This window comes from Cupressus sempervirens, chromosome 8 (assembly GCF_028749045.1).
Source record: "Cupressus sempervirens isolate cs-2001-9-10 chromosome 8, ASM2874904v1, whole genome shotgun sequence".
NCBI lineage: Eukaryota > Viridiplantae > Streptophyta > Pinopsida > Cupressales > Cupressaceae > Cupressus > Cupressus sempervirens.
The window spans coordinates 574,436,691-574,464,218 of NC_143125.1; the positions used below are offsets into that span (position 1 = coordinate 574,436,691).

A 27,528-nucleotide genomic window follows, 5' to 3' on the forward strand; every position below is an offset into this window, starting at 1 on the left:
ATATGCTCAAGGCTTGAATTCCTCTCTTTTGGGCAAGTAAGAGACCTTGAATCAAAGATTCATACTCGGCCACATTATTGGTGCAACTCAATTGGAGCCTAAAGGAGAAGTAGTATCTTATTTGTGCAGGAGAGATCAGCATAACACCAGCCCCTGATCCATTTCTATTCCTTGAGCCATCAAAGTACATACTCCATGTTCCATTCATATCATCATTAGTCCTAACAAGGTCAGGAACTTGAGCATCTTTATCTATTATGCAATATGTACTAAGGATTGTCTAAAGAGTCTCTAACATAGGCTCAAACTGATATGCATTTTCCCACTCATCCAAGAAGGAATCAGGAATCTCTGCTATGGAAGTGGTAGGCTCATTTACTATGTCATTTTCATCCATCTCTAGAATAGGGAAATTCATGTTGATGGGATTGGGGGTGTAAGATTCAGTGTGATGAAGGGCTTGAGGTTCTGCTCTAATTGAGGAATTGGCTCCATATCTGGTCTTAAATGACATATATGACCAATCAGCAGATATGAATCCACCAATTTGAGCAGTGAAGTCTCTTGAAAGATAAATAGCAAAATAGAGCTTGATTTCAGCAACAGATATGTCTTGAATCATAGTGCAACTAGGGCATGCATGTAGGGCCATTTCCACATTCCTAAGGATACCTATAGTTTTGACAGTACTACCATCTAATTGTAACACATCCCTAACAATGGGCTCATATTTTATTCCTAAAGCATCAGCAACACACTTAGGCATTACTGAGCTACTGGCCCCTGAATCTATCATGCAATTGTGGACTAATTTTCCCCCTATAATCAGAGAAACATAGAATAGAGGAGGTCTAACCTTTTTATTTGTCTCCACATCCCCTACTGGTTATACTAGACTTGTGGCACTCTCCATTGTAGATGGCTGATCCTTGGCTTCATTCTTTTCTAATTCTTGTTGTGGCATCCTCTTCTACATTGGTATGGTAGCAACAACATCCCACATAGAAATATTCACATTGGTCTTCTTCATTTCCTCTACCACACTAAATGGTGTATTAGGGACTTTGGTAGAAAATTTGGGAGCTGCATTTATAAGAGGTTGAGATGGGGCAACATAAGGATCACTTGCATATTTCTTTCTAGAATCTTGCTTTTGCTGCTGTGAAGTACTTGATTCATTTGCTGCATGTATATGAGGTGTAGCACTTGAAGTTGAGGCCTGCTTAGGAGAAGGAGGGGCAGCATGTTCCATAGCTCTCCTCTTACTTCTTGTATTATGAGCAACGAAATCCTAGTTTACATTACAATGCTCCCCAATCTGATGATTCATGAAAGAGAAATCATCACGTCCTTGAATATATGAGGCCTCCTTGGGCTGACCCTCCTTGTATGATTTCTTTGCTGCATGTTCTTGGTCAGTTAGGGCCAAATAAGATTCTTCCTTCTGGCACATGCAATAGGCATAAGAATAGTTGCAAGAAGGACATAAATCTTGATCCTGGGCCAAGTTATTTTGAGGGACTATAGCTCGGTTCTGATTTGAGCTTGAAGCAAAAGCATGACTATTTTGCCTACCCTGATCAAAAGGGCTATTCCATTGATTAGGAGGCCTACCACCATTTGGAGCTTGATATTGCAGTGGAGGAGGCTTGCCACCTTGAGCTTGTTGCCTTTCCAAGGCCACCACTTTGTTACTCATTTTTTGTATTATAGAAAAACTATCCTTTAATCTCTTCCCTTGGTCCTTCAACTCCCTCCCCTACTCCTGCAATTTTTTATCCAGTGTCTTCTCTCTTTTATCTGTATTCAACACTAGACCTTAGAGAATTTCTTTGAGTTCATTTATCCCATTTGAGGATGTGGAAGCTTGGGGAACTGGAGTAAGGGCTTGTGATGTAGAAGTTGTAGGAAGAGGGTCCATTATTGGTTGGTGGTTGGGAACACCAAGAAAGAAAGGCATAAGGGGCCTTGGAGCCAACTTTTCTCCTTGTATCAAGATGTTCTCAGCTTTTATGGCTATCTCATAAGCATTAGGCAAGGTATCTCCTCCCATAGTTTGGATTGTAGTGGCAATATCACTGTTAAAAGCTCTAAGGTAATGCAAGAAGGCATTACCAGGGGTAGGTTTCATTGTAGTAGGTATTCTATCCCATGTCTTTTGAAATCTATAATTAAAATCAGTCATACATTCATGGAGGGTTCTTTTTATAGTAGTCATCTGCTCTAAAAGTGACAGATGGTCACTTCTATCCTCAAAATGTTTGCATAACCCTGCTCCTAGTCCATCCCAATCAGTTATAGAACCAGGAGCTAAGCCTCTATACCACTGTAATGCTTTTCCTTTTAAAGATGAGGCTAGAATTTTGATAGCAAAATCATCCTCTATAATACCATGAATATTACAGACATTTGCTATTTCTTGGATATGCTCTAAAGGGGAGATGGAAGTTTCACCAGTAAAATTAGGTATACATTTTAGTGTAGATACTGGTATATCATGTATTTGGGCTAACAATAGAGGACTTCCACCATTAAAGGTGGTAAAAGCATGAAGTCTTGGTTGTGCCATGTAAACAAGTGTTCTCTTGATGAGTGTTGATGGCAATCTAGGCTATGTTCGAACAATAGGAGGAGTAGAGATAGATCTTATAGGTATATTAACTGCTATTACACCCCTAACTAGTGACAATGAAATTCTAGTCCTCGTTCTTCTAGGATTTTAAAGAGAAAGATCTTGATATTGAAATTTACCTCTAGAAGATGCCCTTGTTTCAGCTCTGGGCATGAATCACTGCAACTTTGGCTTGGAACCAAATTTTTTTGATGTTCATAGTTGCCAAGTACTTTGAAGGATCAACCTCTTAAAGGCTTGAATACTGAAGCCAACACTACCTCTTCAGCATTAATATCTGAAACTCTTTCTTCTTGACACTAGTAGACTTTAAATTTTGTTTGAAAAGTGTCCCACCGAGCATGCCAAAAACTATTGTCACTTAGGTTTGCACCCTTGTCCAAGGCCTATGCGTGAGGACAACCTAGTGAAACATGGAAACAACCTCCAAGCTGTGGGACTTGAAATATGAGGTTGAGTCTCTGGAGAAGGCCGGCTTCCTCTTACTATCAGGGCACACCTATCTACTCTTGGAGAGGAAAAGGGAGAAGGAGAGTACGAAAGAAAATCTACCTAGTCAAATCTAAGGAGGTGATGCACCAAAATAGAGTGTTCAGACTCCATTTCTGCACATATATGCACTACCAAACCAAGGTAACAATCAAAAGACATACACACCCAGACTTATGTCAATCAATAACCACATACAGATCAGGAAACCAAACTGAATAACACAAGGAAAATGATTTCACTTATATATTATCCAATAGGCCGAAAATAGACACAGTATGCAAGCCACAGATCTCAACAATACACCAATGAGAGGCAAGACGGATGCACATACACATCGATGGCTAAAGGAGATGATACAGAATGTTATATAGCTCAGAGAGAAAGGGAACTTTACATTGCAGACCTGTGAGCAGAAGCAGAGAAATCAGAAAAGGAGTCCTCCTAAGAAAAGATCACAAAATTGCCTTTATAGTTTAGGCATAACTGAGGATTTTTTACGTTACATTTACTTCTCACCTACTGGCAATAACTTCTCACCCTAAAAATCCAATCAAAGATCTGGTGGTTTTGAGTACCAAAATCTGATATTCCTCTGAGAAAGAGCCTGGAGAAGATAGAACAGAGCTAGAAAACATCCCCTGACATAGTAGATAGATCTGTAATGGTGGTAGAATGTCCTTGTACTTTGCATTCACTTCTGAGTCAGTGGCATTGATCACAGGATCAAAATCTTGTGGCAAAAAACCTGATTCATGTTTCTAACTCATGAATCCGTGAGGTCAAAGCAAGCCAAATAGTTCCTTATGTGCCAACTAGGCCACACGGGCCAATCATCTTTCTTTATTTTTCCACCTCCTTAAGGTCCCATGCACTGACCATTCCTTACGTTGGACTAGGTGCTATGTCACTATGGAAAAGTCTTCGAAAATCCTGATAGCACCATAGCGCCTAGTGGTTTCAACCTAACTGCGCCAACTTTCCACCATCTAGCTGTAACATCAAAACTAACTACCATGTTGACTACAATGATGGTACCGACTACCAGCCATTAACCGTCAACCCTGGCCAAGCCAGCAAGACACGTGTCAGAAAGATGCTATGTCGCTATGGTAAAGATCGCACAACTTCGCCATAGTGAGACAGGGCCTTCCATTGAACTACCCTTATCTGACGATCGTGAAGACTTGTCATGTTCTGTGCTTGCTTTTCAACTTCTGGGCCCGCAAAATGCTGACAGCACACCTGGCATCACCTTCGCGACCGCACCTTGGTGAGACGTTGCCCCACTGACACGTGGTGAAAGGGCGCCATGTCGCTATGGTAAAGATCACGCAACTTCACCATGGCGACATGGCACCTTTCATCAATTTTCTTGGATCTGACGGTAACCAAGATAGGTACTGCCCCCTACCCCTCAGTATATCAATCAATGGGAACCGGCCACGTGCCAACTATCTATATTTCCTGCGCCTCCAAACCTAGACCCACAAGGACAGGTGTCCTCTAGGTGCCAACTCACTATCATAAATCTTGTGCAACTTATCCATAGTGTGATGGCACCTGCCATTGATCTCCGCAAATCTAACAGTGGAGAACTTAACCCCTTACTGTACTGGCCGCATCGAAGATCCAATCCCACAATCTATCTGTATTCTGACCTGGCATATGTGGCTATTCCCCATTAGCCAAAAGAAGCACCGCCTTGGTCTAACAAGTCACCAACCTGGAGGGTCTATACTGCTTTGACCCTACTGAGGGGACACGTGGTGCCCAGGTGCTATGTCGCTATGAGAAAATCGAGGCCAACTTCCCATAGCGCAATGGTGCCCAATGATGACATGTCTTTTGATTTGCACGTGTCTTCTAATGATTTGCCACCATGGCACTGGAATCCACTAACTAGGCAGATGGGGTACAAAATGGGACCCAACCACTTGCCTGAAGCTCTCACCGTGGTGACTTTTCCGTTGTCGCAAACCTTGCTCACCAAACACTGGGACTCACCATAGAACACCCTCCGACCGGCTGGGTGCTATGTCGCTATCGAAAAACTTGTGAGTTTTTCGATGGTGACATGGCGCCTTGCCGCCTTTTGAATTTTTTGGCCCGTGAACTGACCGTTCGTCGTAAGACATTTTCGTCAGGCACTATGTCACTATGAAGATTTTTCGGCCAACACATGATAGCGACATAGCGCCCACGGTGGCGTGGAACTTTTTTGACTCATCAAAACATGTTGCCCAGCCCATTGGACCCACTGGACATGTGTCATCAGGGCGCCATGTTGCGAACATCAATCTCGTGCAGCTTCCGATGGCGAGATAGTGCCAACCATAGATTTCTCGGATCTAACAAAGGATAACTTGAGAGCCGCAAAAAAATATGTTATAAGGTTCAAAGCTTGGTATTTTTTAATATTTCCATGATTTTTGACTATGGACATTTCAAAGGCAAGAAGGGCAATATAAATTATGAATTTTGGCAGGAAGATTAAAATACAACAATAATTAATAACAAGAGTCCTATGATAAACTAAAAAAAATCCCTATCGAGAAGAGAAATTAACAAAAACAAATAGAAAGTAAAGTGATGAGAGATATCTATTGTCTTCCCCTTATCTAGTTTCTCCAGCAACACACAAAGCTAATGATATACTAAGAACCTATACATGGATGCCATGGTGTCAATTCTAGTAGAGTTAGCCTAGACATCTTTCATAGCATTGAGAAGGTGAAGGGAAGTGCTTTCCAAGTATATCACCTTGAACTTAAAATTGGTCACGTCATCAAAGCTATGGTCCTAGTTATCTATTCTCTTCATAATGTTTTTGATAGTCTCATCCAAGATAATTATATCCTCATTATGCCCCTAATTACTTGTCCTCAAAGTTACAAATTGGGGATGTAATAGTATCTGGATCACCGCCTCTAGTGGTATCCACCTTATTAGTGTGGATATCACCCTTGAGAGTGTTAGACACATAATAGGGCATTAGAATCACTTGGTTTTCTATAGGGGTAAACTCACCATCTATCTAAGAGCCTCAACTTGTAGTGTTATCCTTATCATCCTCAATATTGTGTTCTAGCTCTTTTTGGGTGAGTTTCATTTTCTAGTACTTGCAATGTCTGATCTAATAGTACACTATTGTTTCTCATTAGAGTTTCTTTGTTTAACATTATTTCTAGATCTCAAGGTTTTCCTCATACCCAAATAAAGCTCATCATTCAAACTAACATCTTTGACAACCAATGAATTTTAATATTAATGAGGATTTCATTGATGCAAAACCTTTCTTCAGTAGACTTTCACAAACCAAACTAAATTACTTGATCAAGTTAGGATTAACACTATGTACTATAGGGTAGATAAGCTTTCCTTATAACCTACCACCAAATCATTTCATAAACATTCTTCCTCCACTTAATGTCCATAATAATTAGTCTTTTCATTATAAACAAAGGCAATAGTGGAACTAAAATTACTTGATCATCCACCATGGTATCACTTTGAATCTAATAGGGTATGAATTCTATAGGTGGATCAAAATCCTTACCAACATCAACATTCTGCTCCACATGTCCACTATTCAAGTTCAAACCATTTTTTCCTTTACTAAAGTCAAGCACTCACATCTATTTTCAATGGCGTTCTATGTGCTTTAGTGTAGTTGAATTAATGATCTAGTATATTTTCTAATTCTATATTATTTTCTCTAATCTAGATTATATTTTTGGGTATCCCACTTTTTATTAAAATAAATAATAACTCTATGTAAAAATACCTTGAATTAAGGTCCATTGAATTTTGATGTTTTTAAGATTAATAAAATAAAATCACATGGGCTAAGGAATTTTTTTGGTTAACCATAAACAAGGTTTTCAAGGATAGAAAATTCTTTGAATATTATATCTTGAGATAGGTCTAAAAGCCCACATAAATAAATAGTTGCATTAAAAATAATATTACAAATAAGTACCTAATAAAATAATATTTAACAAAAAACAATTTAAAATGTAAGCTTGTAGAAGAAACCTAACTAATAGAAAAAATAGAATAGCCCAAAATATAGAGTAATATAGAAAATGTGTTAGACAAATAAAAGGTCAATGTTTCACACCTTCCGTAACATTATTTTGATAGGTCATCAAACCTTTAACCATAATATAAGAGTTTTTTCAAATCCCTTAATCTGTATAATTGGTTTTAATTAGACTCCCATAAGCTCTGAAAAGATCACTAGAAATGAAGCAATTCATGGTCACTAGAAGAAACTCATTAGATGAGAATGTATGAAATTCAATAACTCCCATGACCTTCATTTTTTATAACTAACAAATAAAATAATAAACACACTATGGAAGAGCCACATATAAAGGTTCATATTGGATCCCTTAGACATAAAATTCATTTTAACATTACCACTATAACATTGAAAAATATTAGTAGAAAGATGAAGCAAGTGTTAGGATAAACCATCGACAGAAATAAAAATTACATGCAAATATAACCAATAATAGAAAATAATAGAACAAACAGAAATGAACACAAGGCACCAAGATTTAACGTGGTTCACCCAATCCTTGGGCTACGTCCACCAAAAAGCAAGTCCGGTCTTATTACAATCCAGTGATTACAACCTGATTACAATCCGTAATCCCTTACAGCTCAATACCACCACAAGAACCAATTTCGTATCACAACATTATGAAAAATACCCAACCCCTAAGCGCTTTTATACAAGTATTAAACCACTTTAGGGTTATAACATGTCAGCCATAATATGTCAGCCACTATTTATGAAGTATGTACAGTACTTTCCTTATTAGTCACCACAATCTAACAATCTCCCACTTGGGGACTGATCAGGCTCCACACTAAATAACAATCTCCCACTTGGAGACTGATTCTGTAGCAATACCACTACCACATGGGGCTCCCACTAGATGAAACCATCCTGGACTCTATTGTTCTTTTATTCATGTTCAGTCTAAAAGACCAACCGAAGCTAAAGAGGAGTTCAACTTCTCCCTTGTTACCACCTTTGTCAACATATCTGCTGGATTGTCATTGGTATGTATCTTCTCCAACTTTAACTGTCCATCCTACAAAACTAACCAAATGAAATGGTACCGCAACTGTATGTGTTTGGTCTTAGAATGTAGAGCTGAATTCTTAGCAAGATGAATGGCACTCTGACTATTTGTGAAAAAATAATTATCCTTCTGAGAATGTCCCAATTCTTCCAAGAAGAACTGAAGCCATATCATCTCCTTGGTTGCCTCTGTAGTAGAAACATACTCTGCCTCTATAGTGGAGAGAGCATTAATCTTCTGTAACCTAGAAACCCAGCTCACGGCTGCCCCACCAATAGTAAAGACATAACCTGTAGTACTTCGCCTGGTATCAATATCCCCAGCCAAATCTGAGTCAACATAGCCCTGTAAATCAGTAGTAGAGCCCCCAAAGTGTAAACACTTATTGGATGTTCCTCTCAAATATCTGAGAATCCACTTGACAACATTCCAATGCTCAAATCTTGGATGACTCATATACCTGCTAACGACTCCCACTGCATGTGCAATATCTGGCCTAGTGCATACCATAGCATACATCAAACTTCCTACAGCTGAAGCATAGGGTACCTTGGACATCTTATCCTCCTCTTCCTGTGTCTTGGGACACATCTCCTTAGTCAATTTCAAATGACCAGGTAAAGGTGTGCTGACAGCTTTAGCATTCTCCATAGAGAAACGTTGCAACACCTTCTCAACATAATCATCTTGAGATAGCGTCAATGTTCTGTTCTTCCTATCTCTGCAAATCTTCATACCAAGTATTTTTTTTGCTGCCCCCAAATCCTTCATAGCAAATGCATGTGCTAATTGGCATTTCAGCCCCTTAATATGATCCATGTTAGACCCAACTACAAGCATATCATCAACATATAAACATAAAATAATGTATCTATCATCATCCAACCTCTTAAAATAAACACAGTAATCAGAATGACACCTATTATATCCATGCTCATGCATAAAACTGTCAAATTTCAGATACCATTGCCGAGATGCTTGCTTCAAGCCATATAAACTTTTCTTCAATTTGCACACTAAGTTCTCCTTACCTTTGACCTCAAAACCCTGTGGCTGAGCCATATATATTTCTTCATCCAAATCACCATGAAGAAAGGTTGTTTTAAAATCCATCTGCTCTAAATGCAAATCTTCAGTAGCCACAAGACTTAAAATAGTACGAATAGAAGTCATTTTAACAACAGGAGAAAATATCTCATCAAAATCAATTCCCTTTTTCTGTGCAAATCCTTTTACAACTAACCTGGCCTTAAATCTTTTCTTACCTCCTTCCTCTTCTTTCAACCTGTAAACCCACTTATTCTGTAAAACCTTTTTACCTGTAGGCAACTTGCACAAATCCCATGTCTTATTTTTTAGCAAAGAGTCCATTTCATCTTTCATTGCAGACTCCCACTGAATCTTGGTATCCACCTGCACAGCTTCATCATAACTTTCAGGTTCACAGGCATTAGTAAGTAAAATAGAATACAAAGAGGGAGAAAACCTTTGTGGAGGTCTAATTTTCCTTCTTGACCATCTAACATTCACTGGTGTGTGTGGTATTTGTTGTTGCAGTTGTTGCACATCATGAAGAATGGCTGGAACATCAGCTTTTGGAGTATCATCCAACACTATATAATCATCTTCTTTCTTCTCATGTTGTTGCAACAGATCTTTGTACAACACTTTCTCATTGAATATGACATCCTGACTTCTAATAATTTTAAGATTTTCAAAATCCCAAAGCCTATGACCAAATTCATTAATTCCATTTTCAACAAAGACACATTTCTTTGATTTAGCTTCTAGCTTGGTTCTATTTTCAGAGTCTATATGAGAAAAAGCTTCATAACTGAAGGTCTTGAGAAAAGAATAAATCTCCTTCTTACCAATCCATGCTTCCTCTGGAATACCATAGCCCAAAGGAGTAGAGGGAACTCTATTAATCAAATATACAGCAGTATTGACAGCCTCCGCCCACATGTGTAAGGGCAACCCAGCAGGCAACCTCATGCTCCTTGCGCGCTCCATTATAGTCTTGTTTATGCGTTCAGCCACTCCATTTTCCCATGGAGTCCTTGGAACAATTTTTTGTCTACAAATAACATTAGTGGAGAAATAATCTTCAAATTCATGACTGCAATACTCACCACCATTATCAGATCTAAGACATTTTAATTTCTTACCAGTCTCATTTTCAACCAAGCATTTCCATTTCTTAAAAGTTTGAAATACATCAGATTTCTGTCTAAGGAAATAAACCCATAATTTTCTAGTTGTGTCATCAATAAATTTAACATAATAATGAGAGCCACCAAGGGAAGATACCTTGGCTGGTCCCCATACATCTGTATGCACAAGCTCTAATTTCTCCTTTTTGATTTCCTTCCCTATCTTTACAAAACTCACTCTGTTTTGTTTTCCATACACACAACTTTCACAGAAATCCATATTCACACATTTTAGACCTGGTAAAACTTTCCTTGAATGAAGTAATTTCATACCTTTCTCACTCATGTGCCCAAGTCTATTGTGCCACAGCACTGTATCAGAATCTACAGCAGCTATTTGTTCTCCCTACTCAACTGCAGTAATTGTTCCTGAATATTCATTTTTCTCCGAAACAATCAAAGTAGAAGGAACAATATGACATGTACAAAGATATAAGGTGCCTACTTTCACACCTTTTGCTACTACAAGGGAACCTTTTGAAACCTTCCAATTTTTATCATTAAAAGTAACTGCACAACCCTCATCACCCAGTTGCCCTGCTGAAATTAAATTTCTACTTAGTTTTGGAACATGTCTTACCTCATGTAGTAGCCAATGATTCCCATTCTGCAACTTAATCTTAATTTTTCCCTTTCCAACAATCTGACAGGGTTCATTATCCCCCAAATAAACAAGCCCAAAATCCCCTTGGACATAATCAATGAAATAACCTCTATGAGGTGTAGCATGAAATGAAGCACCAGAATCTAAAACCCATGAATCATCAACACTCTCTAAAGATAGAAGCAAAGCATCCTCTTCAGATTTGTTACTTACCACATTTGCCTCCTTGTCTCCATCTGATTTATCTCCTTCATTTTTCTTTCGATTCCACCAATCTTTCTTTTTGTGCCCTGGTTTCCCACAGTACCAGCAATCATTTGGTCCTCTTGATTGAGACCTCCTCCCCTTTGACTTTCCTCTTGATTTCCCACGATTTCTAGAGTTACTTCCTCTTTCAGTCGTTTTGCCCCTGCTTTGTGCATTTAAAGCACTTCCTGATGTAGATCCACCCGAGGATTTTCTACGAGTTTCCTCACTTAAAATAACACCGATCACATCATCATATTCTAGGGTACTAGATCCAGGAACAGAATTACTCACCGCCATTACCAAGCCATTCCAGCTTTCAGGCAAAGAACACAAAATCAAGAGAGCCCTAATTTCTTCATCAAAATTGATACCCACAAAAGATAATTAACTAGTAATAGTATTAAACTCATTTAAATGATCTGCAATAGATCCACCTTCTCCCATTTTCATATTAAATAAACGCTTCATGAGAAATACCTTATTTGAAGCGGAGGGCTTTTCATACAGTGTTGCTAGGGTTTTCATCAAATCTTCTGTCATCTTTGCTTTTGTAATATTAAATGCCACCGATGGTGCCAAGCATGACTGAATGCTTCCGAGTGCCTTTCTGTCCAAAAGATCCCATTCAACCTCTGACATAGTTCCCTGATTCTTGACTTTTGCTTCCAACGGCTTCCATAAATCCTTCTGATATAAATAGTCTTCCATTTGCATCTTCCATAACTAGAAGTTCTGCCCATTAAACCTGTCAACCCTCAACTTACCCTCATCTGCCATCGTTCCCACTCAACTGTGAGACTCCCACTTAACCGTGAGACTTTCCTATAGAGGATAACTGAAAGAAAACCTTGCTCTGATACCACTTGTTAGGATAAACCATGGACAAAAATAAAAATTACATGCAAATATAACCAATAATAGAAAATAATAGAACACACAAAAATGAACACAAGGCACCAAGATTTAACGTGGTTTACCCAATCCCTGGGCTACGTCCACCAAACAACAAGTCCGATCTTATTACAATCCAGTGATTACAATCTGATTACAATCCCTAATCCCTTACAGCTCAATACCGCTGCAAGAACCAATTTCGTATCACAAAATTATGAAAAATACCCAACCCCTAAGCCCTTTTATACAAGTATTAAATTGCTTTAGGGTTATAACATGTCAGCCATAATATGTCAACCACTATTTACGAAGTATGTACAGTACTTTCCTGATCAGTCACCACAATCTAACAGCAAGTCACACTCACAATAAGCTACTCGTTAACTAAGAATGCATGGGAATCAATAATGCTCCAATGAACTTCTTTTTTTAAGATAGAAAATAAAATAACTAGAAGTCCATAGAAGAAACACATACTATTGTTTCTACCAAGTTCCTTATCCTTATTAACTTGTCAAATATCCATAGCCTAAAGAACAAGTGGTTTTGTAAAACTCTCTAAACCTTAAGTTTGGGTTTAAAAATAGAACTTAAAACAAACTTCTAGAAACATTTCCACCATATCACATAGATAATCCTCACTCTAATAGAAAACTCTTCTTCACCTCAATAGAATAAGATCTTAACTAAATAGACCAAGTAGAGAAATCAACAATTTAAAAAATATATATATATATGTGTGTGTGTGTGTGTGTGTGTGTGTGTGTGTGTGTGTGTGTGTGTGTGTGTGTGTGTGTGTGTGTGTGTGTATACATATATATATATATATACATATATATATATATATATACATGTATGTATATATATATACATGTATGTATATATATATATATACATATATATATATATACATACATATATATATATATATACATACATATATATATATATACATACGTGTATATATATATACATACATGTATATATATATATATATGTATATATATATATATATATATATACATACATATATATATATATATATATATACATATATATATATATATATATATATATATATCTTGAACCAATGGTGCATCTACTAAACCGTCAACATAGTAGACAACATAGAAAAAAATTGTCCCCCTTTAGTGAGTAAATAACCACTTCCATAGGAAATTCTCCCATATAAAAAGATAAAGTGGAAGAGAAACAAAAGAGTAGAATTGTACATATATGCAAAAGCCATATGTACAACCCCCAACTCATAGGAGACAATACAGCCTCAACAAGAGCATTATGCAGAAGAAATAAGAGAAAAATATCTAGGCCCTAGAAGAGATTAGAATAAGAAAGATTGAGTTCCACTAAGGCCAAACAAAACCCTAAACATAGAACAAAACCCAACCAGAAAAAAGAAAATATCAATAAGGGCCTATTTGGCATCAAGAATTAGATTGAAATAGTCCTTTGTAAATTCCAAAAATCTTAAATCTTCCATTTGGGTGTGCAAAATCAGAATTTAGAATAGGAATTACGTATTCCAATTTTTGCAAAAAAAAAAAAACATTTTATATGCCCCCTAAATAGGTGGAATTAGAATACGCATACTTATTTCAATTTTACATTTTTTAAAAATATAATATTTTTTGGTGCATGCTCAAGTTTCGATGTCTTGTTCTAGTCATTATCATTTTATTTTGCATCAAGCCAAGGGATTTTTCATGGGGTTTTTCTCTACGCTGTGTTGATCTTTTCTTGTCGTGTGTGGAGATAAAAAATTAGCTATATCTCTTTATATTTGTACCCTACTGGTCTAATGTGGAATTGTAGTGCCTGCCCCTAGGTCGCATTTTTGTTATCATTGTCGAACTCTTTTAGGGCTAGTTTTATGTTGATGATTGTATTTTGAGATTATCAGATATTGTTTTAGATTCATTTTATTATATGATGAGATCATTTGGTATTCTATATTTCATGTATGGATGATGATTATTGTAGTCTTTCCAGTTATTAATGATGATTAGTTAGTTGATTTATTATCATGTGTGTTTTTTTATGGATACTTACCCCATACTTGCATGTGTATGGTGTGTGTGTTTTTTCTTGGATGGCATTTCTGATGTGGTTAAGGAAGTGTAACGCCCTAGTCAGGAACCCAAGAGAAATAAACCTAATATGTGACAAAGTTTACTGAACTATTTTTTTTTTTAAAGTTTAAACAACATCAAGATAAAATCAATGCGGAAGCAATAAGAACATACATATCAAATACACATTTAAAATTATAGATATAGTTTCAATTCCTCAAGGTTCCTTTACGTTGAGTCACATTTAATAATTTTAAATTAATTAGTTGAAGTTCCAAGTACAATGTCTCAAGATCATAAAGAAATAACAGATACATAATCGCATAAGCAAATGCATAACTATAAAAAATACAATGAAAGTACATCCAATTAATAACATCCACTGCACATGTCGTAGGGTATGTGAGAATAGATACAATAAATCATAATACATGATAACATATATACATCATCTGAAAAGAAGTCTCTAAGATAAGAAATAAGAATGATAAAGGTACATCTTTTGCAACAAACATCCAACAACTAGCAATGTGAAGGGGGACCCAAATGGTAAGAAGGCACTACCTCCCGACCACGTGGTTACCTAGTCAGGCTTCCACTCCCACCGTGCAGGGAAGATAATGAATGATCCAGATATGGCTATCAAACATAAAACATTCCTAGGCAAGGTACCCCTAATAGCCAAAACTACTTTAGAGGTAACACATACTACTCAAGAAGATAAAATAAACCAAAAGTAAGAACACCCAATCCAATACTAACACCACATAACCAAACATTATACACGAACCAAGTATAAACCAAATACCAAGATCATAAGATAAAGTCAACGAAAGATAATCATCTCAAGTCAAAAGCCACATGTCAAAAGTACATCATCCATGAATCACCAATCATCCTTAATGAAAGTAAATAACCATAATAAACACATCCGACAATAGATACACCACATCCAACAATAAGTACACTACCAGAGATACACAAATCTATAGAGGAGACTCAGGCTACATACTAGGGAGTGTCATCACATGGCTACTTGAGTTACCCTGGACTGATCTCCTAATAGAACCCGGACCCTCAAGCGTTGAGTTACCCTGGACTGGTTACTCTGAACCTCGGACCCTCAACATCACACATATGGAAACCAGAAAGCCCTCTCCAGAAGACGAGGCACTCATCTCATTCCCATCCTTAGTCTATAAAAGCACTCAAGGAATAGGTGGATCAAATATCTCTAACTTATCTTTTTAATGTGTTTTCCCCCCAAAGATTTTTCATTACTAGATTATCACTTATTAAACAACTTGCATAGGTTACCCTAGTATTGACCACTTTGGGTCCCGGACCCCTACTGCAAGCCACTCCCAAGTCATGTACCTAGACAGCCTTTCCTAAGCACATAAAAACATAGTTGTGTCCCATACCACAACACCCATAAAGATCAAACTCGGTTCCTTAACAGGCAACCTGATAATAAGATGGTTCTCCCACCCAAGTACACATAAATGCTTCATAAAGTAAACCTCCTAAATATAATCTCCAATATGAATCACAAAACACATCACAACATCTAGTCACATCAATAGTATAAAATAAATTCCACAAAACCTCTGGTGTACTCCCTAGACGATCGACATCTAAACAACGCCAAAATCCTAAAGCATAGATAGCATAAGCAACACAGTATAGTTTCATAGTTTGCGTTTGATTTACAATAATACACAATAAGGCAAAAAGTAAAGTTTCAATTTTGTGTTCAATGTACATTTCAAGTAATAGGTTTTGCAATTGCTCTTACAAGTTAACCCACTCTTAGTCTAAATTTACTCTTATCAATTTAAGTCAATATCCCAAAAACAATCCAAGAGTAATTTATTTAAATTATTAAAATAATATTTGTTGTTTCTCTCAAAGATATAATCTATGACTCTCTTTTTCTTTATTATAATCAATATTATAATAATTAAATAAATCTAAAACTTAATTGGACAAATTCCATTATTAATTAATTCTAATTAAATTAATTAATATTCGTAATAATTCACAATCTATAATTCTAAATTTTCTTTTAATAATAACTTAATTAACATTAGTAATTAAGCATTATTGAATCACATACCAATTGTTTATTTTAAAAACCATTTATATTGTCATTAATTAATTATCAATTTTAATAATAATTTATTAACATTTTATAATTTAAAATTTATTGATATATGTATATATATATATATATATATATAATTTCATTTGATATATAACATAACCATTAATAAAAATTAATATAATTAATAAATTTTATATCAACTAAATTCAAAATAAATAAATAAAAACAAACTTTAAAACACATTGTGCATGCGTTTAAAGCCCGTGTGGCTTTCAACACCGGCCGCAGCCTTAACTCTGCGGCAGCTTCTGCCGTAGCAGGCTGCTGCTGCAGCAGCAGTACATAGTACTGCAACAGTCACTGCTGCGGTAGCAGCTACGTTGCCGTCAGAGGTAAGGCGAGGTTGGGGTTGGTTTAACTGCCCCTCCCCAATTTAAATTTTATAATTTTTTTTTAAATTTTATTAACAATTTATGAAATACATTACAATAACCCCATATATATATATATATATATATATATATATATATATATATATATATATATATATATATATATATATAACATTTACATTATTATACTGACAAGAGAACTATTTTTAACGTTTCAAATTCCTAATTCACAATTTTATTTTTTTATTTCAAACTAGTCCTCAAATTAATTTTCGTTCTTAAGATCTAGTGAAAAAGGACAGCGTGTATCTTTTAAAACTCAAGCTTGATTTCAATGTCCAATAGATTCTCATATTTAACTAATTTCTTATTCAAATATAATCCTCTAAAATAAATTCAACAAAGTGTCCATCTAAGCCATGTATAGATATTTCTCAAACAAGAACAATATTGCATACCTGAAAAACAACACATGTAAAAGACACGGAGCAACCAGAAACTTGAAGAGTGAAAAACTACTATACAATTAAACCACGAGATACTACTTGGATCCGATGCTAAACAGTGGCAGCTAGATAAAGATTCCTACTGCAAGTGAAACCCTTCAAGCTACGAAAAACTTCCCTTTTTTTCCAAACCCTCTAATTTTCTCTTCAAACCCATGTGTGTCCTCAAATCTTTGTCTAAAAACTTGTGTCCCCAATAATGACCCAAAAAATCTCTAATATAGAATCTAATTACCCTTTAGGGTTTCTATCACCACCACTTCTAAATTAGAATAATTTTATTTTATTAATTCTTTCTTGTACAATTAATTCGCTTTTAATTAAAATATTATTTTATTTTTCCTTCATGCACTTTAAGTGAATCGTTAAATTACTTTATTTAACTTTCACTAGACTTCACTTTTAAAATTAATTTATTAACTTTTAAATCTAATGTTCACATTATTAAAATATCTTTATTAAGTTCACATATTTTATCTTTTTAATTAATTTTCCTATATTTTAATCTCATTCATGCGAACTAAAAACATTTTCGTACCCCACTCGGGAACCCAAGAGAAATAAACCTAACATGTTATAATATTAGGTTTATTTCTCTTGGATTCCCGAGTGGGGCGTTACAGGAAGGGAGTCATAGTCACCTACTAGTCAAGATCTACATGATGCACCACTTCCTGCCATTACTTGTTTAGCTTAGTATATATTGTATGTACATGCATGATTTTATGTAGGTTGTAGGTACCGGGTATTGACTTTCTTGAATTGCCAAGATGAGCATACCCTATCGCATTATCTCAATGGTAAGAGAAGGGAGATAAATTCTCAAGTCCATATCCCAACCCTTTAAGCCATTTTTCCTAATTGGAAATTAAGACAAGTATCTGAGTTGAGTACCTTCTGAATGCGTCAGATGACGTAATTCATGATATTAACCCTTTTGGTTTGATTTTTTATGTGTTTTTCTATAATGGGTTTTTCGTATTTTATTTTATCAGTCTTAGGTGTATTTTCTATTAATTAAGCCTAATTAAAAGATTTAATTAATGGTTTAATTTAATGGAAAGTTAATATGGTATTTCAATATTTATTTTATTTAATTAATTGAAAAATTAATTAAGTAAAATAATTAAATTTGAAGATAAAAGTTATAATTTTAAAGTTGGAATGTGATAATATTTATTTAAGTTAATAAATATTTTAGCAATTAAGTTTCGAAAACAAATTTAAAAGTGGAAAAGATATTAAAATTATTAAAAGATTATAGGTTGCACGATGTGTGCATGTGATTAAAATATAAATATATTAAGATAAAACAAGTGGAATTATTAAAGTGAGTGCATAAGATATAAAAATTAATTAATTAAATTGAAAAGAGTAAAGTGAATATTAAATTATTTAATGTGCATTATTTTAATATTCATTCATATAGGAGTTTGCAAAATCTCAGGAGTTTTCATGTAGACAACAGAAGAGTTTGCACTCTAATTATGCACGTGTTGTCAACAACATAGGGGTTAATGCACAAATTAAGCATATGGTGTCTACAACCTTATGACTCATCTAGAAGGTTGGAAAAAAACTCATGCTTGTTTGTCAACACTTTCTGGTTGCTTCTAGAGACATTCTAGGTGCTTCCTGAGAGTTCTTTATAATGAGGCACTCTTAGAAGCATAGGGAGAGCATTTTGGAGTGTGGTTGGAGGATCGGGAATGTGGAAGAAGGAAGGAGCTTGCTCTGTGGATTCTGAGGAGTAGTGATTTAGCATTAGTGTCTGGGTAGACACTTGTGACTTTGCTTATGTTATTTTCGCATTTGGCACTTCCTATCTTCTTCGTGTCTTCTGAATGCTTTCTGAGGATTTTGCATATCTTGTTTGCATGCTTTTGTTATGGGTAGTTAAAATCTTTATGAGAAAACTTGTTGACTTTTAACTTATAAAACTATTGTTAGTTATTAGTTAACTGATATTCATTGGGTCGTTGATATGGATATATAATTATTAATTAAATTAATTAATTGGAGTTGATTAAATTTAATTAATAATTAAGTTATGTAACAGATTTTTAATTGACATGCTAATATCGATTCTTATAGTGAAGTTCTAAAGTATTGACATCAAAGTTGATAAGTCTTATTCTAATGACTTGAATAATGACCTTAGGTATTTTAATGGTTGTTAGTGATGATTTAATCAAGAGACTTAAGTTTTAGTGATATTTAATTGAGTTTTAATTAAGAACTCTTAGAATGATATAGAGTCATGGATTGTGTACGTTATTAATTAATTTACTTATTTAATTAAGATTAATTAATAAAGCGAATGATTTCATTAAGTGTCAAATGATTTAATGAGTAAATATTTATCCTTCAGTTATTCTTCGAATGTAATTTTAAATAATGGAAGGATAATGTTATCGAGGGAACAAATGGGTTGACTTCTATGTCAAATGATTAATCGTATATACTTGAAATATAAACTTGCAAATAGAAACTGAAATCTCCATACTCAATTCAACTATGTAACTTTAGTAAACCAAAACATATGTTTGCATTGTGTTTTCTCTATGCTTTTTGTTTTGGGTTTTTGGGTTGACTAGTGTTGACCAGTTATAGGACGTCTACTAGAGGCTCAAGGGTTATGATTGTGATGTCATGATGATGTCTTTTGATATCGATTCTTTCTAAACCCAACATAGTTATGTGATCGTATTCTTTATGAGATGCTTGTATTTACTACTTGTTATTGCTTATCAGTCTTCTTGAGTGAAGTTGAGTTATATGTATCTGAGACATTTGACTTAACCATTTTTGAGTCATCGGTTAGTTATCCTTGGATTACTTTCCAGTCACCATGATGGGACTGAAATGTTGATTTATTTCTTAATGATGTCATGTTGTGACATGTTTTGACTCAACCATTTTGGAGTCTCGATCAGTATGATTTTGAGATATATTTTGGTTATTGAGAACCAATAGATACTTTTGATTATCAATCATACCTTCAGTTGCCAATAGAGAACTGTTGTGGTCATGATTATCTATGGATGCTTGTCATGTGCTCATGGAGATTTAATGCTCTTTTTATGGATTATCTTTTGGTATTTCTTTCTAGTCACTTGTATAGGACTTTGGTGATATTTTGATTTATGATTCCATGAGCTTAGGGTAGGTTATCTACTTGTAGTGTTAGGAAGTGGCTTGCAATGGGGGTTGGGGCCCTAAGTGGCTGCCAGGGTAACTCATTGTAAGTTATTTTAATAAGTGAAAAAATTTACACTAAATGGGGATTAAATGAACCAAATAAGATAATTTTTGTGTTCTCACCCATGCCTCGAGTGCTAGTACAGACTAGGATGGGAGTACAGAGAACACTTGGTTGCGACCTTGCATTTCATAGTATGCCTTGTTAGTATGAGAAGATACTAGTGGTTGCATAAGGATCAGTAGGGACCCTACAATCCTAAGCTAACTACCAGGGTAACTTCTACATGATTTATGCGATGACACTTGCCCACTTACAGAGTAGGTTTCCTACATGTCATTGTGTGCCTCTGGGATTAGATGTCGTTTTGTGATTGGAACCTTTGAGTTAGTATACTTTTTAGGATTCCTGGACTTAAAGAGTATTTGTGCTATGTGATTTTGATAACCTATTTGGGACTTGAGATTATCTCCTCAGCACAGTGGGAGTGAACCATTTAGGTCCCACGCAGTCAGGTGGTAGTGCTTTTTAACTCTTATCATTTGAGATCTGTCTGAGACACCATGGCTGATACATTCTTTGATTTGATGGTGGATGCATATCCTTATATTGATGATTTTCATATGTTAGATGATGTTATCTTATGCTTTACTTTGCATGTTAGATTACTTTTGCATATGATGTAGTATGTTTTAGGAGTGACATTCCTACTACGTTAATATCGATGATCTCTTCGGTGACTTGGGATGTTACACACAGAGGGATGGCTAGGATCCATGATGGTCTAATGATGCCATTTATGATTGGGAGGAACCGTGCACTTAGTTAATTATTTTTGTAATTTATGGTTATCTCTTATAATGATGTATCATGTGTGATTTGTGGTTTCATTTATGGTATTGCATCATGGATTAGAGTTAGTATGATGAGGTAGTTTATTTACACAAATGTATGATTTTTTAAGCCTTTCATAACCTATGACATGTACAGTGGATGATCGAGCATTATAAAATGTAATTTATGAATGTTGGAATTTTCATTATTATTCTATGAGGGTGTAGTATTAGATGCAATTAAATTAGAAGTGATTCAATGTTAAAGGGATCTTTGAAGAATGTAACCTGTTATGTTTGTATGTTCATGTTTCCTTTTAGTTAAATGATGTTGTTTCTTTCGCTACTATGTTATGAGTGGTTTTACTTTCATGTTTTAAAAATAAATAAAAAAAATGCTACCAAACTTAGTGAAACTTTAGGTTAATTCTTTGGATCCTTTGGCGGGTAATTACAGGAATGTTAGAGATCTAGAGAGGGAGCTTTGTGCATTAAACACTAGAGGCTATGTAGACTTTCACAACCATCTTACATCTTACCCACTCTTGGATTTCCACAATGACACTAGGGTTCATTGCTTCAACAAAGCCATAATTGGCCTACATTTCCACAATGATCTGAGAGTTAATCCTACAACCATGCCCTACCTAGTAGAAATCAAAGTATTCCAAAATATGTTGTAAAATGCCTATGGATTTGCCAAGAGTACAAAGTATTTCTTTGCACAGCCAAAATTCATCCTCAATTTTTTTTGTGAGAGCACCATAATTCTAGAGATTGATGTCAGAAATAGGTTTTGGAGGGTCGTCAAATTTCTAAGTTCAAAAATTTCAATTTTGTCTAACCAAATAGATAATAGGAATATGTATTCTGATTTTGTATTCAAGAATAACAAATCCAAGATACATATTCCTATTCCCATATTGGTATTCCTCAACCAAATAGACCACAATGGTATTTAAAAAGTAACAACAACCAACTAACCTCCATAAAAGGTAGGAAGACTATAATTCAATGCAAAAATTAAAAATAAGAGTGTAGGAAAACCTAGGAAAGCTCTGAATACCAAGAGCTAGAACCAAGATGTATAACCCAAAAGAGGAATTTTTTCACATGTGACTCCCCCAACTCTTGTTTTCCTATAGGTTGAGAAGTATTTCAAAATGTTGGAAAGATGTTTGCACTTTTCAATAGATTCACCTAGCACAATATTATTTATTTGATAGATAATAATAGAATAGTTTTAGAGTGCAATAAAAAACCAAATAATGGTTTTGAAACAAGGAAAACTTACTTGACTCGAGATTATGTACAAATCATGTCACCCTAAAAGTTTTGCCAGTAGAGAGAAATGAGTGTAGTTTGAAGAATTTTTAGCAAAGCCCCACATCAATAATAATATTTCAATATTATGCAACCAAGAACAATCTCCCTTCAAATGTCTATGCCATCTAGTCACCATAAATACAAAGTGAGAATATGTACATATTAGAGTTTTAAATCTCACAAATTCGTTAGCTTGATAAAATCTTTTATACATAAATATTACTTGATTTCATTTTGATATCCAATGTCCAAAAAACTAAATGAATCAAAATTTATTTTCCATAAAATTTAGAAATAAACTTTAAAATCAAATAATATAATGTTTCTAAATTATATTACAATTGAAGGCAATTTCCTTCAATTTCTTCTAACTTAACGCCAAAGAATATTACGATTATTTAATTTTAATATTGAATATAAAATTTAAGCTTATAAGCATTAAATAAACGGAGCCACAATATAAAGCTTTAATTATCTTCTACCCGTCAAGTTCTCCCATGTATGACACAATTGAAAGAAGACCTCATTTTTTAAAAAAATACGGACATTTAGGAAAAACGTGAAGCTAGGAATGCAACTGCATTAGAGCCACTGTACATGCAACAAGCCATAACAAGATTCAGGCGTGAATCATTCGTTTCTTTCTTACAGGAATGCTGGAAAATTCTGTCACTTATTCTTCTTAATAAAATTTCATTAAATAGTAACAAGACTTTTAAATACCGGCGAACTTTTGGAGAGCGCGAGCTCTATCTTTATTTGCTTTACCGGTCATAACATGATTCCTGAAATGCGAGAATATGAAAGGCTTGTAAGGCCTTGGATTATCCTCGTCCACAAGCTCTACAGGTGCCAAGATTTCTGTCTGCTCTGGAAAAAAAGTGAAGAAGCCAATCGAAATACGATCTTTCCAACCATTGTAAACAACACGGTGTTCCGCGCTACGGTATCTACCATTACTCCACGCCTGCAAACAGTCATCCGAAAATTTATCAGACCCTCTTAATAGAAAGAGATAATTATAGTATTTGGTGGAGATACAACTTTATACTTTCAGGGAGTCTCCGAGATTGGCAACAAATGAATGAGGGAGAGGTTTGACATTAAACCACTCGCCCTGCCGAGATCGAATCTGAAGGCCTCCCATATCATCTTGGTACAGAATTGTGAGACACCCCAAATCTGTGTGATGAAATAGCGCCTCCTCTCCAATCGATATGTTATCTGTCGGATAACCATTAACACGCAATACTGATGTGCATTTGTCAAAGTGAGAGTGGTAGAAGTCGTTGGCATCCAACCCCAGGCTTGCAAGAATTATTTTTGTGATTTTTTGTTCAGGATTTGATACGGACAAAACGTAAGCTGCCATCGTTTCACTGGCAAGCATGGAAATATAACACAGATGAAAAGGAATTCAACTTTAATAGAAAGGCAAAGATGGATAACATACCAAAATATTGGGATCCCTTGTGGGCATACTTTTGCATACATTTTTTCAATTGAAGCTGGATTAGTCGGATCCGAAAAGCGAAAGCCTTCAAACGTTGGACTTCGCAAAAATGTGTTTAACGGATTACCTGTCGTAGCTCTGTCTTTCATCTCCGCGGGCAGAGATAATAAATCTCGGGACACATTTTCAGCCCTTTCCAAAAGATCCGCTGGAATTCCATGGTTTACGACTTGAAAAAATCCCCAATCTTTGCAGGGCTTGCTGAGTTTAACGAGGAGTGGCTTTTGTCGAAGCTGGCTCAGATCTTGTGGAAATTGAGAGATATCAATGACAGGGAGATCAAGCTGAGATAAAGCGGGTTCAAGGCGTGAAGGCATTGTGTATGCTTCTGCAATTACAAGCGAATGATGTGTAGTGTTTTACAGGTTTACATTCAAGTTCCTTCGTATTTATATCGAACTTTGCACAAATTGACAAAATATTGAAAGGCCCGGAGGAAGCATATTGAGGCCTAGCATATTTTCGGTTTGGCATATTCAGATTCCGTGATGAAAAAATCACAGAACTTTTTTAAGTCGGTGCATGCAATTTTGCTTATAGGAGTTAACTTCTGCATTTGATCACATTAAAAATTTTAATATATGAATCAAATATTATTTTAATGATAATAAACTAAAGGAATAGGATGGGCCTGAGAAATATGAACGTCACCGTCCCAATAATAGACACAAAGTTGATAACAGAGAATCATGTTGCTGGCAAAATTATCTACGGGCAATGACCTAGCAAAGGATTTTCTGTTATTAAGTTAATCGTTTCTAATGTTTTGTGCTTTGAATCTATGCATTAGTGATACAATAAATAATCAATGTTTAAGCTAGTGACAGAGGCAGTGACGCATTACAATCTATCGATTAAATTATTAATTTATATGACAGAAGGAGCTAGATAAGATGTGAATTATTAGAGTCCCCTTTAGCGACAAGGTAGAAAACAGACGGAAACATGCATGATTTCGTGTTATAGAACGTGCTACTAACATGTCGTTAAGAGTCATTTTTGTAGCCTTGTGAGTGAGTATTATTTCTGCCTATGTTGAGCTATTATTGTGCCTCTACCTGCAACTTTTCATTGTAATTGCGTTTAGTTTCTTGCTCAATCCAATGGGAAGGATAAAAAGAATAACATGTGCTCTTCCATAATTACATTAGTTACGGTTTTCTGTTTGGTTAGTCTGTAAATGATTTTAAATACCAGGTAGTTACGCTAAAATCTGTATTGATATTTTATTACTTGTCTGATTGATTTCATTACGAATTTGTAAAACTTATATGGCTTTTTAAACAATATCTTATTGCTTTTATAATTTTCTATTTTTTAAATAATTATAATTTGTTTTAAAAATGTGTGTATGTGTGTAAGGACGTGGATGGGTGCATTTATGTATTAATGTGTATAAGTATGATTATGCATGTATATACCTAAACAAACATGTATATCTATGAATGGATGTATGTATATGCATAGACATTTGTGTATATATATATATATATATATAGTTTTAACCATGTCTATTTTATAGGGCTTTGTGTTATGTCTATCAATGTGTATTATTAAAAGACTACATATTTCATTGATTTGTTTGAAAATAAGTTGGTTGAAAAATACACTTGGGTGGATCAATAATCAAAATATCTAAAGCATAAAATTTTGAGGGTTAATTTAATGAAATTGGTGGTATAAGTGATTCTATAAATGGTTCTAGAAATTTAGTGTAGCTCTAACATGTGAAGGAATTATGGGCAATGAATCAATTTTAAGAATTTTAGTGAATAGCGTGAATATTTGTATAATTTATTATTTAAATAGGTCTTCTTCTTTTTTCCTTTTATTGCTTTTGAAGTTATTTGTTTAGTGTAGTTTTTCATAATTATTTCAACCTATAATTTATTTTTCATGTAGGGTTTTTCTTTGTCTACCAACATGTCATGTAATTATGGAAGTACAATCATGTTGGAGTATCTTATTAAGAAAGATGTAGATTTGTCTATGTTGTGGTTTCACAATGCACGCCCTATTTTGCAAATCAATGTGGGGACCCCTTAGTTTTAAATTCCCTTGTCAGGCTTCTAGTTTGGAGCCTTAGTCATTTTGAACCTTCCCCTAGGTCTATGTCAAACTCATTTCTTAATTAGGTGTTGTCAAGTAGGAGTGGGAGGCTTAAAAAAATTAATTTGTAGAGTGGGGGAAATTTTTATTTAGTAAGTGTACACTAATACACCTCTAAGAGGTGTGCACCTATACAACCTTTGGACGCGCACACATGCACACCCTTCAGAAGTCAACACATGTGCACTCTTAAGAGGTGAACGCATGAACACCTTTGGAGGGTGTGCATGTATGTTAGGGTCTATAAATAGACCCTGACCCCCTTTCCTCTCTCACTGTTTTGTCCACATCTCCTAATATCACATCTCTATACCTTGACACCCTACACTGATCTACAACTCTAGTCCCCTTGCACACACATAAACACAAGGTATGACACCCAAGATGTGCGCACATGTGCACCTCTAATAGGTGTGCATGTGTGCATCTTTGAAACCTCCCAAGAAATAAAAATATAAAATATAAAAGTATAAAACACCTAGGGGATATTTATCAGGTGCGCACATGCACACCTCTACTAACTATAACTTAGAGCCTAAAATATAAGTAAGACCCTCCCACCTCCCCCCATGTACATAGTCATTTTGTGCATTTGTATAGTTGCACACATGCGCACATGTCACCTAACTGTGTACTTGGCCATATCAGAGGAATAAACAAGTGCACCTAGCACACTTGTGAGGCTACACTTGGTACGCTAAAAGGAACAACAAGCTATTTGGGTGGAGGGGGGGATGAACTTTACTTTTTTCCTTTTCTCACTGATTTTCACCTATTTTGAAGTCAATCTAGCTTCAATCTAGGTCTCATTTTTCCCTTATGATATCCATAAGACTAATGATTACCTCTTTTGTGAAGATAAAATGACTCATCATCATCTTTCATGGCTAAGAGAATGACACCCAAACCTATTGCATTCAAATATGAAGGAGGACCTAAGAAATCAAGATTCCAAGATAGACACATAGAGATCAGATATGAACAACCTATCACCTTGTATGAACAATCAAGAACCAAGTCAAAGCATTTAAAAATTTTTTGCAAGTCAAAGCACAACCTATCACCTTGTATGAACAATCAAGAACCACATCACCAAGTCCAGGACCATTGATCTGCAATGCAAAAAGCCTCAGTGATCATGCCTCGTCAAGATTTGTCGTCCATCTTCACATCCATCAATCCATCTGCAAGCCCTCTTCAATTTTAAATCAGAACCATGATCTACCACCTTGCAATGAAGAGATCTAAGACTCTAGAAAGAAAATCAACC

At 35.2% G+C, this 27,528-nt stretch overlaps 1 protein-coding gene across 1 annotated transcript; it reads right to left on the minus strand.

Moving 5' to 3' along the window:
- Nucleotides 1-23,351: 23,351 nt before the first annotated feature.
- Nucleotides 23,352-24,466, minus strand: LOC149543699 (C4-beta,C20-epoxidase-like). Its single transcript, XM_089796315.1, has 3 exons — nt 24,090-24,466; nt 23,688-24,015; nt 23,352-23,603 (listed from the first exon to the last, which is right to left on the minus strand). Exons 1-3 carry the CDS (start codon nt 24,464-24,466, stop codon nt 23,352-23,354), a joined length of 957 nt encoding a protein of 318 aa, XP_089652441.1.
- Nucleotides 24,467-27,528: the final 3,062 nt, after the last annotated feature.